This window comes from Heterodontus francisci, chromosome 7 (assembly GCF_036365525.1).
Source record: "Heterodontus francisci isolate sHetFra1 chromosome 7, sHetFra1.hap1, whole genome shotgun sequence".
NCBI lineage: Eukaryota > Metazoa > Chordata > Chondrichthyes > Heterodontiformes > Heterodontidae > Heterodontus > Heterodontus francisci.
The window spans coordinates 130,831,717-130,849,401 of NC_090377.1; the positions used below are offsets into that span (position 1 = coordinate 130,831,717).

The 17,685-nt window shown below is 44.2% G+C and overlaps 1 protein-coding gene across 3 annotated transcripts in view; it reads right to left on the bottom strand.

Annotated features, from left to right (window-relative positions):
• LOC137372321 (aldehyde oxidase 1-like) overlaps positions 1 to 17,685 on the bottom strand; it is a 119,896-nt gene that overhangs the window by 28,342 nt on the left and 73,869 nt on the right. For 2 of the 3 annotated variants that reach the window (XM_068036160.1, XM_068036158.1), the window contains 5 exons: positions 15,932 to 16,065; positions 8,387 to 8,474; positions 7,487 to 7,573; positions 4,785 to 4,976; positions 3,534 to 3,776 (listed from right to left, as the gene is read on the bottom strand). In XM_068036160.1, coding sequence (XP_067892261.1) covers positions 3,534 to 3,776; positions 4,785 to 4,976; positions 7,487 to 7,573; positions 8,387 to 8,474; positions 15,932 to 16,065 — 744 coding nt within the window. The remainder of the gene's footprint in view (positions 1 to 3,533; positions 3,777 to 4,784; positions 4,977 to 7,486; positions 7,574 to 8,386; positions 8,475 to 15,931; positions 16,066 to 17,685) is intronic. The other variant, XM_068036159.1, reaches the window with a different exon arrangement.

The following is a 17,685-nucleotide window of genomic DNA, read 5'->3' on the forward strand; positions in this document are numbered from 1 at the left end:
CCAATCATCAGGAGAGTAACTAGCTGGCGTTACGGACTGCAAACTGCATTGGATTTTCAGGGCCATACTCAGGTCAAATCATTTATCTCCAATGTCACACAAGTAGACATGCAGCAAAACACATGCATCAATGTAATATATGGTAAGAGCTGATCATATTGTAATATTGCCCACTCTGTTGGGAGGATACATGAATAAAGGAGGAAGACAACGTGGCTGATTAAATAGAGTCTCCGCGTGAGTTACTTCCAGTCTAAATACTACAGAAAGATGGTAAAGATGAAGGGATGGATTTTGTTTTTAATGCTTCATTTGCATAATCAAGGAACGGAGAACATTGTGACACTTTTTGGAACACCTGAATTTAAGTTTGAGGATGTTTGAGGGGTTTAGAAAGATTGCTCGGTGTGCACATCACGTTCCTGCATAGCTCAGTGAGTCAGCATCCGGTATGTAGGGTGGAGGCTATCGCATTTGGTTTTGCACCACAGGCGATATGAACTGTGAGCAGAAATGAATTTAGATTTAGTGGTTTATGTAGTTGCATCAAAAAAGGCACAAAAAGCTTATGTGGGGTCATGGGGGAATTCAACACTGACAAAGAGGGCTGGAGTAATTATGAACAAAGGATGAAAATTTTGATGAAAGCAAATAAAATATGCGATGAGGACAACGTTAATTTTTTTCTTCGCTATGATGTGGCCAGATGGCTTTGATGTAGTATCTAACCAATGTTGGCCGACAAACCCCAATGCTATGAGATACACTGAAATAAATGAGATTCCCCTATTATGGCATGACTAAAATGAAATCACACTGAGAATTGCATTCCATGAAAGGAATCAGTTGCCAAGTGATTCTGCGGCAGATTACGTTCTTGAGTTACAAAAACTCTTCCAACAATGTGCGTATGACGTGAACTTAGAGATAAACCTTACAGACAATTTTGTAGGAGACCTGAAGAACAATAAAATCCAGGCCAAACTGTTGTGTAAAGGAAATAAGCTGATGAGAGGAGGCCTGCGATGAGGCCACGGCCATAGAAATGGCAGAAAGTGATAGCTGAAAATTGAAAGGGAGTTATTTTTCCAGGCCAACTTGCAAGATCCACAGGATTTCAACGGGATCCATGCCATGGCAACTGAGTCCACAATCTCAGAGTCAGAAGTTCAGATGTTACTGTTGCCATGGTAGCCACAAATCATTTCATTGTCTCAAATTCCAGTCAAAGTGCTATGCCTGTGGGACAGCTGATCATATCCAGAAGGCATGCAGCAGTAGATGAAACAGGTCACAGTCAAGCATCAAGTCACAGTCTAGCACTAGGTCAGGGCCAAGCACCAAGTTGAGGTCAGGGTAGATGAAAGGCTAGTTTGGGAGCCTGGAAGTCCTCAAATGTGCATGTATTAGATATTGAAACTGAAGCTGATGTTATCAAGCAGGGAGATCCAAGTGTTGTACTCCATCAGGCAGCAGCAAAAACAGGACTTGGACAATGAGTGTAATAGGGCTGAAGATATAATTCCAGCACCCACAGTAGAAATGAAAGTAGAAGATTCACAACTTACTTTCATCACTGATACAGCTACAGCACTCTGTTATCCAGAAGAGGAGTCCATTATGCAAAACTGGAGTGAATCTGAGTTGTTATTCCAATATCAGTATCCCTGTAGTAGGTCAAGTTAGTGTTAGGGCGGAATATGATGATGCATCTTATTACTTGCTATTGGTAGTAGTTGGAGGGAACAAAGCCTCCCTGGTTGGAAGGAATTGGCTTAAGAAGATACAGTTAAATTGGGCTGAGTTATTTACACTAGGGATCAAGAAGAGTACATCTGACACTGAGAAAGTGCTAAGAGAGCACAAAGTGGTTTTTGAGCAAGGAGGACCAAATGATAAAATTCGGCACCACAACTGAAGTCAGAATAAAGGACCACGTACAACCAACATTTTGCAAGGCTACTCCAGTGCCTTATGCCCAGTTAGAAGCAGTAAGTGAAGAGTTGGCTAGATTAGAAAGAAAGATCGGGACAATTAAGAAGGTGAAGAGTAGTGAATGGGCTGAGTTAAAAAAGCAGACAGGTCATTCAGATTAAAGGCCTGCTCAGGTCAGGAAAAAGAACCCAACCCGAACCCGACCAATCCACAGCGGAGCCGAGCCTGACCCAGCCCATGTCCCTCCAATTTCACCCGAGCCCGACCCAACCCGACCATCCCTTTACTTACCTTCCAACTGGAAAGCTCCACGAAGCTGCAGCGCGTGCATGATGACATCATCGTTTTTTATTTTAATACTTACCAGCAGAGCACTTACCCTGTGTGTCCGGCCCGACCCAGTCCGAGCCCGAAAGCCGGACCTGGAAGATGGGCCTGACCCGAAACCGACACATGTCATCGGGTCCCGTCGGGTTCGGGTCAGGTAGCAGGCCTTTAATTCGGATTTGTAGATATTACAAGTAAACGGTAAATAAGGTGATTGAAAATAGTACTTACCCACTGCCTACCAGTGAAGATTTGTTTCTAATTTAGCAAATGGGAAGATGGTATGATAGACTTGTCAAATGCATACTTGCAATTAGAATCAACTGACAAGAGCAAAGAATGGCTTACCATTCATACACTCAAAGGATTTTACCAGCACTAGAGATTACCATTTAGGATGTCTACTGCTTCTTAGATGACATTCTAATTAGCAGTAAGATAGCGGAAGAGCACATTGTAAGGTTGAGCGAATCCTCGATGAACTACAGGAAAGAAGTTGTTCCTTTCATTATTTCTTGTCAAGTGATGATTTCTGTTAAACACATTCTGGTGTTGTGGCAAAAGAATTTTTTTTAACATGTAATTTACTCTGGTTTTACCAGCTATATACATATTGGTTGAGATTACAGGAAAAATAAAAATGCAACCTAACCTATTAAATTGAGATTGGTGGCTCATTGTATTATGAGGAATCATTTGTTTATATGGGGAGGGAGTGTGGTATATGATAAGAGCTGATCATATTAATACTGTCCTCTCTGTTAGGAAGATACATGAGTAAAGGAGAGAGACAACATGGCTGATTAAGTAACGTCTCCGTGAGTTATTTCCAGTCCAAACACCACAATGTACCTGATAAGAAAAGACTTGCATTTATGTAGTGTTTTACACAACCAACATAATGTAGGAAATGCAACAGCCAATTTTCACACAGCAAACTCCCACCATCAGCTATGTGATAATCTGCTTTTGCAATGTTGATTAAGGGACAAATATTGGTTCACTCCCTTTTGAAATAGGGCCATGTGATGTTTTACATCCACCTGAAAGGCTAGACAGCACCTCATTTAACATCTTTTACAACTGACAACACAACACTCCATCACTACTAGATTGGAGTGTTAACCTTAATTTTTGTGCTCAAGGCCTGGAGTTGGTCTTGAATCTGGCACCTTGTAACTCAGAAGCAAAATTGCTACCAATTGAGCCATAGCTGACACAGCAAAGCAACAATATGACAAAAATGTCCACAGAATGAGTATGAAGCTTACCTGATTGAGGAAAGCGTGAGAAAAGCCGACTGACTTTTTCAGGGGCACAACAGAAATACCTCTTTTCTTCCAGCGATTGAATTTGTTGAATTCCTCGATTGCGATCTTTCTGTTGTGATAGGAAGCTATCTTCAGGCATTCATTCCAACACCTCAGCTGGTTACGTGAGTCAAACATTTGTTTGTAATGTGTGCAGGATTCCTGTCCCCTGTACAGATTCATCTCACGAACCTGAAAGTGTAACTGAGTCCATGAAATGATCCAGTGGCAATATACAGAAACTCACTACCTAACCAGTCAAGGGCTGAATGGCCTACTGCTGTTGCTATGTTCCTGTGTAACCCATGGATTCACTTATAATTTCAGAAACATTTCCAGCTCTGTTTATATTTGATCAATAATTAATTCCCTTTTGTTTTGAAAAGCTTTTAATAAGCAGAACAGGATATTGAGACCCTGTAAATATAATTAACCGTAAATTGAACATAAGGAAAAATACTGTGCTCAGAAACTGTATTGTAAATAGCTGCGTGATATCATAGTTGGTAACATTGGAGTTGATTTAGACTGCCGAGGTCTGGAATTGGAGGAGTGGTTAATGGCCTCAAAACAAGACAGATACAGCTGGTACCATCTTTAAAGGGCCTATCACAGGGTACCCAAAGCAGCCACATTTTTCACTTAGACCGGACCTTGATTCCCATTTTTGGTAGGAACTGGTTGGAGCCTGCAGTTGTGAACTTTGATCTGCCCACTGGCAATGGAACTAAAGGGGCCTGGCAAAAGCAAGCATCAAATTATCATTGTGGGCCCTGGTAGAACCAAAGAGACCATGAGAATATTCTCAGCCCCTGCCACCCCAGGACACCCAACCTTGGGAAACATGACACCCGTTACCCGTAATGTACCTTGCTGGCATCATCAAGCTGGCGAGCTACGTTGGAACTCCTGTTTGGCACCTTTCAGCTCGCCTGGTGAATGCAAACAAAGACAGGGCCTTAAAATCACAGGGGTCGGGGGGGTGGGGGAGGCAGTCCACTTCATCTGAATGGGCAGCCGATCAGCCAGCGCACTCCATCAGTTTCTCACCCAAAAGCCAAAATGACTCCAATGGAAAGGTGAATGAAGCGACCAGCTTTTGCCCATTTTGTGCCCAATTCCACAAGCAGGGGAAGGGGGAACTGGTGCCTCAGGTGGGAGCAAGGAGAATGGAGGGGCACAAGGGGAGACAGCCTTCCTTCCTTTAGTTACCTTTTCAGCTGAAAGGCCGCATTTTGTAGCCACGTCTGTTATCCAGCTCTCAGTAATGGCAATTGCCTGGGGCTGTCCAAATGCACGAAACGCTGTGTTGGACGGCAAGTTAGTCCTGCAAGCGAACCCACTCAAGCGGAGATGTGGAATGTGGTAGCCACTGTCCAGGTTTGTGAGCGCCAGCTGTAGAATCTGTCAACAAGAAACCAACATAAGTCATCATACTGCTCTCTACATTACCCAGTATCTACCTTCCTTCCCTTAATCATACCTAGGATCTCCTGAACAGCGCGTAAGCATGACATGAGTAGGCAGTCCTCTCTAAGAATGGACTTAGATAGCGCATTGTCATATCCTCATGACATGTCAAAGCTTCACAGCCCAATGAAGAGCAGTTACTGCCTTGGACAAGTATAGCAGCCAATAATATACAACAAGCAGCAAAAAGATGAATAGCCAGTTAATCTGTTATTGGTGTTGTGTGAGGGAGCAGTATTGACCCAGGATACAGGGGAGAATGCCCCTGCTCTTCTGTGAGTTATGTTATGAGATCTTAAACATCCACCCTAGTGGGCAGATGAGATCTCAGTTTAATGTTTCATCTGGAAAACGGCACCTCTGACAGTGCAGCATTTCCTCAGTACAGCACTGGAGTTTCAGCTTGATTTTGTGTTCAATCCCTGATGTGAGACTTGAACCCACAATTGTTTTCTCATTTATCAATATTATACTTCTCTGAACTTTCCTTTCTTCCTCCTAAGCTTCAAATATCCCTCGTCATTCACTCGCTCTCCTCCTTATACACTCTCTAATCTTGCCCAGGATCTCAAAACTGGAACTCTTCCATTCTTTAGTCTTCCCATCTTCTTACAATCTACAGGCTAAGACTCAAGCTTAGTGCCACCAGATAACCACTTCCTGATTGTCATTTTGTTTTCAACCTTGGAGATATCCTTACCAAGGGTCTTGATCTTTTACCTAGGATTCTCACTAGAAAGGTGTACTGTGGAAAGTACAACCCTTAATAACATTAAATACAGGACTCAGCCAGGGAAGGGGTGTGGTGTGGTGTTACATTGGCCTCAGCACCCACCTAGACTGTGCAGTTGAGTAAAAGGAATGGGGCAGGGTTCCTGGTCCAGGTGACTATCCAGCGACTCCGGTGAGGAAAGGGTCTGGCTTACTGGGATTTCCCTGTGGTTGGATAAACTGCAGACACTTACTGTCCAGGCACACACATGAACCAGAACACTTGTACAAGATGCCAGATGAAACCAGCAAGCATCTATGGAACCTGTACCCTGGCAAGAGTCAGCTCCCAGCTACCTTGCACCCTAGCAGGTGTCAGGAACAGAGAGGAGAATGGCGTCGGGGGCTGTGAGCACCAAGGGACCCTGTACCCCAGCAAAGGATCAGCCTCGTGGCTCTTCTCTGCACCGCCTCCAGTGACTGAATGAATGACCCTTTGCATTTCAGTGACCATGACCAGACTGGGTACTCAGGGTGTGGTTTGACCAGAGCTCTACAAATTTGATCATGACCTCCCCTGACTATTGATTTGGTTGACTGCAGCTCTGCGTTGGCCGGACCTATTGAGCTAAGATTCCTTTCAACGATATCCTTTGTTATTTTGGCAGCATTGTGTGAGGACAGGAATGGACTCAAATTTGATAACCTCTGCACCCGAATATCCTATTGACCTCACACATGGAGATTGGCCACTTGGCTGGGTGGCTGGAAGACTGCCATTCCCCAGTAATGGCTGGCCCCTTTAGAAGCACAGTGGACAAAGTTGGAAATAAAGGGGAAAATAGAAGGAAAACACTAAGGATGCTAACAGGTAACTTGGTCCCCACTTGAGTTGAAAGAGGTGAGCAGCTGATTTGTTTTTCCACTTCTGAGAATCATGAGCTTGGATTTGAACTGCAGGCCTGAAGGATGGAGGGTGGGGGCTGAGATGGGCCTCAAACCATACATCTTGCAGTGTGAGGCCCACGAAATATCAACCCACAGGCTTCATTGACCATTCCACCTCAGACTGCCGCTCGAGCATGACAGGAATCACCACGTGGCCGGCAGGTGGGAGCAGGACTTTGGGTGGCCAGAGCCAGGGACCCAAGGGAATCGGAGCTGGGGATTGGGGGGGTGGGGGACATCTGCAGGTGATCGCAGTCAGGAGAGGGCAGAGGAGACCTGAGGTTTTCATCTGGCAGCCAGGAGGACATTCCCACCTGCCAGCCCACAGGAAAACCAAAACCAAAATATTTTTGGCCCCGTTCCTGCCTCTTGCCATCTTTTACTGGCAGCTGCAGCCGTGGACGTCCCTGCCATGAGCCACAGTTAAAACTGTGTTGGGGTTTGAATTGCATCATAGGACCCAGAAATTGAAATTCTGAGAAGGCGCCTGCCTGCCTGTAACAGGCACCCCTGACACTGTTGAAAACACAGCATTTAAAATGGTGATGGCAGGAGTGCATCAGGAACAGAAAGCAGTGCATAACCACCATTTTCAACCATCCATAAGGTGTGCAGTGTTAAAATTAGCCTTTATAGAATTTAACAGCACAGCGGAGGCCATTCAACCCATCTCCCCTATACTCTCTCTCTGAAAATGTGCATTCCCCTCACCTACCCTATTCGGCCCAACACCCCAGTCCTCGTCAATGGGCTCAGCCCCTGGCATTGACCACATTGGAACTTACATATAAGGTATCATCTAGTTCATTTCCTCCATTGCAGTAACAGGTCACTTCTACAGCGATTATTCTGCCATCAGTCATGTAACCGACCTGCATGAAAAATATCCTTGTTTATTTAGCGTCTTTCACCATCTCAGAACGTCCCAAAGTGCTTCACAGCCAATCAACTACTTTTGAATTGTAGTCAATCTTGGAATGCAGGAAACACAAGCTTCACACACAGCAATGATAGTGATCAGATAATCTATTTTAGTGATGTTTTTTAAGGGATAAATATTGGCCAGAATAGCAGGGAGAGCTCCTCTGATCTTCTTCCAAACAGCGCCATGGGATTTTTACATTCATCTGAGAGCAGACGGGCCTTGGTTCAATGTGTCATCTGAAAGACGGTACCTCCAACAGAGCAGCACTCCCTCAGTACTGCACTGGAATGTCAGCCTGAATCATGGGGCTGTATTATTTTTGCTTTTTTCTCCCCCTCACTCCCTTCTTGCTGCGTTCCATCAACAAACTCGCCTAATGGGCCATTCCTCAGGCAGGTCATGCACTTGTGAAGCATGTATACATCCAAACCAATTCTGTACTCATCCAGCATCTGCTCAGTGGGAGCTATTTGGACAACTGGTTGTCCCCTTCCCGCTCTTCAGCTTCTCACTCAGTGCAGATCTGGGTCCACATAGCTCAGTGCCACAATACAGACAAGAGCAAATTGCCTGACCTACTTTTCCATTAACTAACTACCATTTTGCCATCAATTTGCCATTTGCACTGCTGCCCGAAGCAAATTTTTACCCCGTTTTCTGGGCCCTCACCATGCTCTCTATGATACAGACTACCGTTGTGCAAAGCCATTCTTCACACTCGGTACCTCCAGCTTAGGTTGTTTGTGCATTGATTTCTGACCTTGTATCTGCCAAGGAATGGATGGCGACCTCCACTGATCAGCATGTCCTCTCCTCTCTCCAACACACAGCGTACTGAGCGGCCCGTCCTGCAGCACACAGAGAGCCACCACTCATCAGTAATTCACCCATGAATCACAGAGCAAATGCTACACGGGCCCATAATATCTGCTCATCTCACTTTTACCTGGATCTCCCTCCATTACCACACTGTCTAAAGTTTACAGTTCAGTTACAGTGTGTGATCTGGTTACCCAGAGGGATGGAGACCTTACCCCTCCCACAATGCTTTGCATGAGGGAGAAGCTATGATGTCCTTGTTCCAATGAAATCTGGCATAACTATATAAATTGGACAGACAGTAGTCCAGCAAGCCTGATGATTTGGAAAAGCGGGGCTCCAACTCAACCTTTAACTCCACTGCCACCACCTCCATCTCCCCACTCCCCACAAAGGTGATTATGGTGGCTGCAGAGAAGATCTGAAGACCATTTCCAAGTGCCGTGCATTCATTGCTGCAGGTGGGAGACCTCCATGATCCATGATAGCCACACAGTAGGCTCATGACAATGGCTAGGGTATGTGGAGACAGGGAAGAAATAGCTGAATGGATAGCACATTGGATTTAGTAGGGGTAGTGCGTAGTTATTCAGATTGGAGAAAGGTAGAAAGTGGTGTTCCACAAGGATCACTGTTGGGACCATAGTTATTTGTAATTTACATTAATGGTTTGGACTTGGGAATAGGTAGACTCAATATTAAGACAGGGCGATGGTGGTGTAGTGGTAATGGCAATTGACTAGTAATCCAGAGGCCCAGACTAATGCCCCGATGGAACTTAAATTTAATTAAAGTCTGGAATTGAAAGCTAGTCTCAGTAATGGTGTCACAACACCATCATCAATTGTTGTAAAAAAAACTATCTGGTTCACTAATGCCCTTTATGGAAGGAAATCTGCCATTAACTGGTCTGACCTACATGTGACTCCAGACACACAGCAATGTGGTTAACACTTATCTGTTCTCTGAAATGGCCTAGCAAGTCACTCAGTTGTTAAGGGCAATTAGGGATGAGCAACAAGTGCTGGCCTTGCCAGCAATGCTCACATCCCATGAAAGAATAAAACAAAATTAATATTTGCCAATAATATCAAACTGGAGAGTATAGCTAACACTGAGGAAGGACCTAACATAACACTGCAGTTTGGGAGAAAAGAAAACAGAAACATCGCCCACACCTTAGAAAATAAGAAACTGAGTGGTGTAGAAGAGCAAAGAGATCTAGGGATACAGGTGAACAAATCATTAAAAATAGTATCGCAGGTCACCAAAGCAATTAACAATGTTAACAAAGCTCTGGGATTTATTTCTAGGGGTACAGAATTCAAAAGTAGTGATGTTATGTTAAATTTGTATAGGATCATGGTCAGGCCACACTCAGAGTACGGTCAAGTTCTAGTCTCCAGACTATAAAAAGGACAAAGGACTGGAGAAAGTGCAAAAAAGGTTTACAAAGGTGGTACCAGAACTGAAAGATTACAGCTTTCGGGAAAGAGTGAACAGGTTGGAGTTTTTTTTCTTTCAAAAAGAGAAGACTTCAAGGTAGCTTGATAGAGGTCTTTAAAATTATGAATGGGTTGGGCAGGGTAATTGTGGAGAGAATGGTTCCACTTGTGGGAGAATCCAAACCTAGGAACCATAAATACAAGATAGTCACCGATAAATCTAACAGGGAAATAAGGAGAAATTTCCTTATTTAGAGAGTGGTTGGAACGTGGAACTCGCTACCCGAAAGTGATTGTCAGAGGGAGGAGCAGAACATTAGAGAACCAGTGACCCTGCGAGACAGTACACACACAGCATGGCATCAGGTGAGGGCAGGGACATGCCTGTCTCTGATACCCTGTACACCTCAAAATGTCACTTGGATGATGGCGGCTGCTGAAACACAGGGACTCAGGAACAGGAATAAGTCATTCTGACCTTCAAGCCTGTTCTGCCATTCAATTAGATCATGGCTGATCCGTATCTCAAGTCATTTACCTGTCTTGGTTCCATAACTCTTAATACCCTGGCCTAAAAAAAGATCTATAAATCTCAGTTATGATATTTTCGATTGAGTCCCAGCTTCAATCGAGTTTTGAGGACGAAACTGGGGAGAGAGTTCCAGATTTCCACCACCCTTTGTGTGAGGAGATGCTTCCTGAGTGGCCTTGCTGTAATGTTAAGGTTATGCCCCCTTGTTCTGGACTCTACACAAACGCACGCACGCACACACAGTCTTGTAGTGTTGGAGGGGCCACTGACTCAGACAGTTTTCAAACTTAATGTTTTCTGCAGTGAAAGAAAAAGAGAAAGAAAGGAAGGCACACAGCCTCCTCCGCTGCTGCAGCCTCATTTACTGCTTGTCTCTTGTGTGAGTAACAAAACTCCAAGTTTTTCACAGCCTTTCCATTTAAGGAGGTCCAAATCCAGAGCTCCCTGGATGACAAAAGAAGTAGAGATTATGATAAAGAAGAAAAAGTATGCTTATGATAGATGCCAGTTAGAAAATACTATTGAGAACCAGGCTGAATATAGAAGGTCCAGAGTGGAAGTTAAAAAGCAAATAAGAGAAGCAAAGAGAGAGCATGGAAAGAGACTGGCAGCGAGCATTAAAGGAAATCCCAAAGTTTTCTATAGGCATATAAATAGTAAAAGGGTGGTAAAAGGAGGAGTGGAGCCGATTAGGGACCAGAAAGGGGATATACATATGGAGGCAGAGGGCATAGCTGAGGTATTAAATGAATGCTTTGCATCTGTCTTTACCAAGGAAGAAGATGAAACCCAGACAATGTTGAAAGAGGACATAAGTCAGACATTAGAGGGGTTTAAAATTGAGAAAGAGAAAGTATTAGGTAGGCTGTCTGTACTAAAAGTGGATAAGAGACCTGGCTCAGATGAGATGCATCCAAGGATATTGAGGGAAGTGAGGGTGGAAATCGTAGAGGCACTGGCCATAATTTTTCAGTCTTCCTTAGACCAGGGGTGGTGCCAGAGGACTGAGGAATTGCAAACATTGTTCAAAAAAGGGTGTAAGGATAAGCCCAGCAACTACAGGCCAGTTTAACTTCGGGTGGTGGGAATACTTTGAGAAAAAACAATTTGTGACAAAATTGGGCGGCGCAGTGGTTAGCACCGCAGCCTCACAGCTCCAGCGACCCGGCTTCAATTCTGGGTACTGCCTGTATGGAGTTTGCAAGCTCTCCCTGTGTCTGCGTGGGTTTTCTCCGGGTGCTCCGGTTTCCTCCCACAAGCCAAAAGACTTGCAGGTTGGTAGGTAAATTGGCCATTATAAAAGTTGCCCCTAGTATAGGTAGGTGGTAGGGAAATATAGCGACAGGTGGGGATGTGGTAGAAATATGGGATTAGTGTAGGATTAGTATAAATGGGTGGTTGATGGTCGGCACAGACTCGGTAGGCCGAAGGGCCTGTTTCAGTGCTGTATCTCTAAACTAAACTAAACTAAATTAAAATCAAGTCACATGGACAAATGCAAGTTAATTAAGAAAAGCCGGCATGGATTTCTTAAGGGAAAATCATGTTTAACTAACTTGCTGGAGTTTTTTGAGGAGGTAACAGAGAGGGTTGATGAAGGCAATGCAGTTGATGTGGTGTACATGGACTTTCAAAAGGCGTTTGATACAATGCCACACAACGGACTTGTGAGCAAACTTGTAGCTCATGGAATAAAAGGGACGGTAGTAACATGGATACGAAATTGGCTAAGTGACAAGAAGCAGAGTAGTGGTTAATGGATGTTTTTCAGGCTGGAGGAAGGTTTGTAGTGGAGTTCCCCAGGGATCAGTGTTGGGACCTTTGCTTTTCCTGATATATATTAATGACCTAGACCTTTGTGTACAGGGCACAATTTCAAAGTTTGCAGATGATATGAAACTTGAAAGCATTGTAAACTGTGAGGAAGGTAGTACAGAACTTCAAAAGGACATAGACTAGTTGGTGGAATGGGCAGACAGATGGCAGATGAAGTTCAATGCAGAGAAATGTGAAGTGATTCATTTTGGGAGGAAGAACATGGAGGGACAATATAGAATAAAGGGTACAATTCTAAAGGGGGTGCAATAGCGGAAGGACCTAGGTGTATATGTGCATAAGTCATTGAAGGTGGCAGGACAGGTTGAGACAGCGGTTAATAAAGCATACAGTATCCTGGGTATTATTAATAAGGGCATAGAGTACAAGAGCAAGGAAGTTATGTTGAACTTGTGTAAGACACTAGTTCAGCCTCAGCTGGAGTATTGCATCCAGTTTTGGGTGCCACACTTTAGGAAAGACGTGAGGGCATTGGAGAGAGTACAGAAAAGATTCATGAGAATGGTTCCAGGGATGAGGAATTTCAGTTATGAAGATAGATTGGAGACGTTAAAACTGTTTTCCTTGGAGAAGAGAAGGCTGAGAGGTGATTTGATAGAGGTATTCAAAATCATGAGGGGTCTGGACAGAATAGATAGAGAGAAACTGTTCCCACTCGTGAAAGGATCAAGAAGGAGAGGGCACAGATTTAAAGTATTTGGTAAGAGATGCAAAAGTAACATGAGGAAAAACCTTTTCACCCAGCGAGTAGTTAAGATCTGGAATGAGCTGCCTGAGAATATGGTAGAGGCAGGTTCAATTGATGCATTCAAAAGGGAATTTGACAGTTATATGAAAGGGAATGTGCAGGCTTATGGGGAGAAGGCAGAGGAATGGAACTGAGGGAATTGCTCTTTCAGGGATCCAGTGCAGACACGATGGGCTGAATGGCCTCCTTCGGCACTAAAACTCAAACCCAAAACCCATCTTTGGTGGTATTGTCAGTGTTTACCCCGTGGAGAAATGTCTCCACTTCTGAATGCCTCTTGATGGCTTTGAATGTCACACTAACAAGGGTGATCTGGATAACCTACTCCGTTAGCCAAAGCATTGTCCTGGCTGGGCTTCCTGTTAGACTTCTGGCTCTGGTTGGGCCTTGGAATGTGCAAAGGTTTTTCTGATGGAAATTGCAGTGGCCATCTTGGCTGCCAGTTTATTTTAAAAAGTTAACTGTAGGATTTTCTCCATTAAAAGTTTAATGTAAGGTTCCAACTGATGAATTAATATTTGTAATTTGGCATATAGTGTTTTCTTGACATCACTATGTACGGCAGGACACTACACTGTCCCATCAAACACTCCCAGGGCTCTACACTGTCCCATCAAACACTCATTGGGCAGGTACACAAGAACACAAGAGATAGGAGCAGGAGCCTGTTCCACCTTTCAGTACAATTGTTGCTGAACATGGGCTTTCCCAATTTCCCACCTGCTCACCATATCCCTTGATTCCCTGAGAGACCAAAACCTGTCTATCCCAACCTTAAATGTATTCAACAATGGAGCATACACAAGCCTCTGGGGTAGAAAATTCCAAAGATTTACAACCCTTTGATGAAGTAATTTCGCCACATCTCAGTCCTAAATGATCATCCCTTATCCAGAGACTGTGCACCGATGTTTAGATTCCTTGACCAGTGGAAACAATCTCTCAGTGCCTACCCTATCCAGCCCCTTCAGAATCTTGTATGTTTCAAGTAGATCGCCTCTCATTCTTACAGGGCTGGAGACGCTTACAGAGATGACAAGGGGTGAGGGCATGGCGAGATTTGAAAATAAAGAGAATTCTAAAATTGAGGCATTGCTTAACCAGGAGCCAATGTAGGTCAGTGAGGACAAGGATGATGAGCGGATGGGACTTGGTGTGAGTAAGGACATGGGCAGCAGAGTTTTGGATATCCTCAAGTTTACAAAGTGTCAGGAAAACACTAGATGCCAAATGGGGCATATTAATTTCAACGGTTGGAAACTTACATTAGATTTTTAATGGGAAAATTCTACAAGTTAACTTTTAAAAAAACTAAGCCAAGATGGCCACTGCAATTTACATTTGAAACACCAAGAGATTGAACGGGAGACGAAAAGACGAACAAAACCCAGCCAGAACAATGCTTTGGCTAACTGAGTAGATTAGCCAGATGATCCTGGTCAGTGAGCCATTCAAAGTCATCCTGGGGCTTTTAACACTTTGAATTTCACTAAGGCAGTGGAGGCACGAGAGGAGTATAGAAAGTGTAGGGGGGTACTTTAAAAAGTAATTAGGAGAGCAAAGAGGGGACATGAAAAAACACTGGCGGGCAAGATAAAGGAAAATCCTAAGGCATTTTATAAGTATATTAAGGGCAAGAGGATAACCAGGGAAAGAGTAGGGCCCATTAGGGACCAAAGTGGCAATCTGTGTGTGGAGCTGGAGGACATAGGTGAGGTTTTAAATGATTACTTTTCATCTGTGTTCATTATGGAGAAGGACGATGTAGGTGTAGAGATTAGGGAGGGGGATTGTGATGTACTTGATAATATTAGCATTGAAAGGGAGGAAGTATTAGCTGTTTTAGTTGGCTTAAAAGTGGATAAATCTCCAGGCCCAGATGAGATGTATCCCAGGCTGTTATGTGAGGCAAGGGAGGAGATTGCAGGGGCTCTGACACAAATTTTCAAATTCTGTCTGGCCACAGGAGAGTCACCAGAGGACTGGACGACAGCGAATGTGGTACCATTATTCAAGAAGGGGAGCAGGGATAAACCAGGTAACTACAGGCCGGTGAGTCTAACATCAGTGGTTGGGAAACTATTGGAAAAAATTCTGAGGTACAGGATTAATCTCCACTTGGAGAGGCAGGGATTAATCAGGGATAGTCAGCATGGCTTTGTCGGGGGAGATCATGTCGAACAAATTTGATTGAATTTTTCGAGGAGGTGACTAGTTGTGTAGATGAGGGTAAAGCAGTTGATGTAGTCTACATGGACTTCAGTAAGGCTTTTAATAAGGTCCCGCATGGGCGATTGGCTAAGAAGGTAAGAGACCATGGGATCCAAAGCAATTTGGCAAATTGGATCCAAAATTGGCTTAGTGGCAGGAGGCAGAGGGTAATGATCGAGGGTTGTTTTTGCGAGTGGAAGCCTGTGACCAGTGGTATACTGCAGGGATCGGTGCTGGGACCCTTGCTGTTCGTAGTGTACATTAATGATTTAGACGTGAATATAGGAGGTATGATCAGTAAGTTTGCACACATACAAAATAAAGCTTGCTCTACATTATTCCAGAAAACATTTCCATGGCAGGTACAGTGCAGATTAGATACAGATTAAGGCTCCCTCTACAGTGTCGGCCCAAAGTGTTGCTTCTTTTACACCATTGTGATATTTTTTTGATTTCTTGACCAGCCATGCTGTGGATTTGCTGAGTGAGGTTGTTAACATCGTTACTAGTAATGAATTTTTAGTGGTAGAGTTTTTGCTGTTGCTGTATGACATTTGGAGCTGGGTTTATTGCATATTGGACCCTTACAAACAGTCAGAGGAGACTGCAATCCTATCACATTGTGCTGGACTTGAACCCATGTCCCAGAGCTTGAAGTCTGACCTGCATGTGTTAATGCATACTAAGCACAACACCAGCTAACGAACCACTTACTTGTGAGCTGCGACTGCTGTGATTGCTGCTATTATGCTTGCTTTCGATAACTTCCCACCAAAGGCACCACCAATCCTTTTGACACGGACTGTGACTCGATTGGATGGAATCCCCAGTGACTCAGCAACAACTGCCTATCAGAAGAGGCAAAATTTATCGACAGTTCCAAATATCAGATTTCTCTACTGATCCAACCACAGGGGGCTTTTAACTCCTGGGTGGGAATGCGGCCGAGCAAACAGGATGATTGCCAACTCCTCCTTGCCTGGTCAAAAGCCTTTTGCAGTATTTTTATAGCTAATAAATGAAAGTGTTCAAAGAACATTTTTTTTAAAACACTTTATATCGATATCTTTATGATTTTTCTCCTAAGTTTCTTGCAGCAATGTCCAGGAGATTAATCTTTAATTTCCGTCAACTCCTGGAAAATCTGGAAGGTTGGTAACCCCAGTGAGCAGCTGGGTACAGAGACAGGCAGGTGTGGTCGATTTTAATGGCCAGGTCTTGATAACATGTCTCGTGCTGAATACCTGAGCGAAACAGCCCAGGAGGCCGGCGTGAAGCAGTTACCAGGCCATTGGAGGCAGCCACCCAAGGTCGCTGGCAGGAGGGGAATCCCAACTGGAGAGGCCCAAGACAGAGGATGTCTAAGGTTTCCTTATGAAACTCGGAGTATTGCTCCTGATCCTCCTGGCCACACAAAGAAATTAAAAGCTGAAATATAGAAACCTTACCTTGCTGGGCCTCTTCTGGCACTTAATCCTGGTAAGTTTTGGTTTTGTACGGAAAATCAACCTTGCTCTCCCGCTCAGGCCTCAGGATCAAACGGCAGATAAGGCCCTCATGTTGTCATCAGAACCAATTTGAATATTTAATGAGGACTCTTGGAGCGAATGCCCATGATTTAAAACTGCAGTTGGCCAGACTGGGACAGGAATATCTCCTACTTTATTTTAACCGCGTCTCCTGCTAAGAGATCTGGAATGGCAACTTTTTCAGTGATCCCCTGCTGCAAAGTGCAGGAATGGCCTTGGATGTAATGTCTCCATCTCACCTCCTCCCCAAAGCCTGTCCTGAAATTCATGTGAAGGCAGTTCATTAGTATTAGGTTATTGCTAGGGATCCCTGGAACCATACTCCAAATCAGAGTCAGTATCCTCAGGAGAGTAAGGAAGAAAAGAAGAGGGAAATGAGGGGAGAGCAGGGATAATGCTATAGTTGGGTGCTGGATATGATTAGTATACTGAAGAGTAGGCAAACATTTTACAAACAGCACAGTTAAGCATTTGCCTAATGCTAACCTAAACTGGCCCTTGATCAAGTTTCTGAGATGTTTTGCTGCTGAAGCTAACCCAACCTGCTGGTCCCTCTTCCATTCCCGAGCATTCCTGCTTTCTTCCCTCTTGTCTTGCTGTGACAGTTACCTGAGTAACGGCAGCCTCTTCCAAATGGCCAATCTTCATGTGGACATGGAAGTCTGATTAGCGAGCGTCCGTAAACTGCTTGACCACTGTGATGGGAAGATGGGCAATCTGACAAACCTGACCTTCGCCCCGCCTGATGTCCTTGCTCCCACCCACTGTCCACCTGGATTATTGGGTATCAGAAATTGGAAACCTAACTGATTTTCCTGTCCCTAGTCCAGGAACCATGGTGGCTGCAGCTGCTGATATTCAATGTCTAAGATGATCACACTCTTGGAAGCACATTTCAATGAATCACCTGCTTCAAAGTAGGACAGCAAAGAGGGAAGA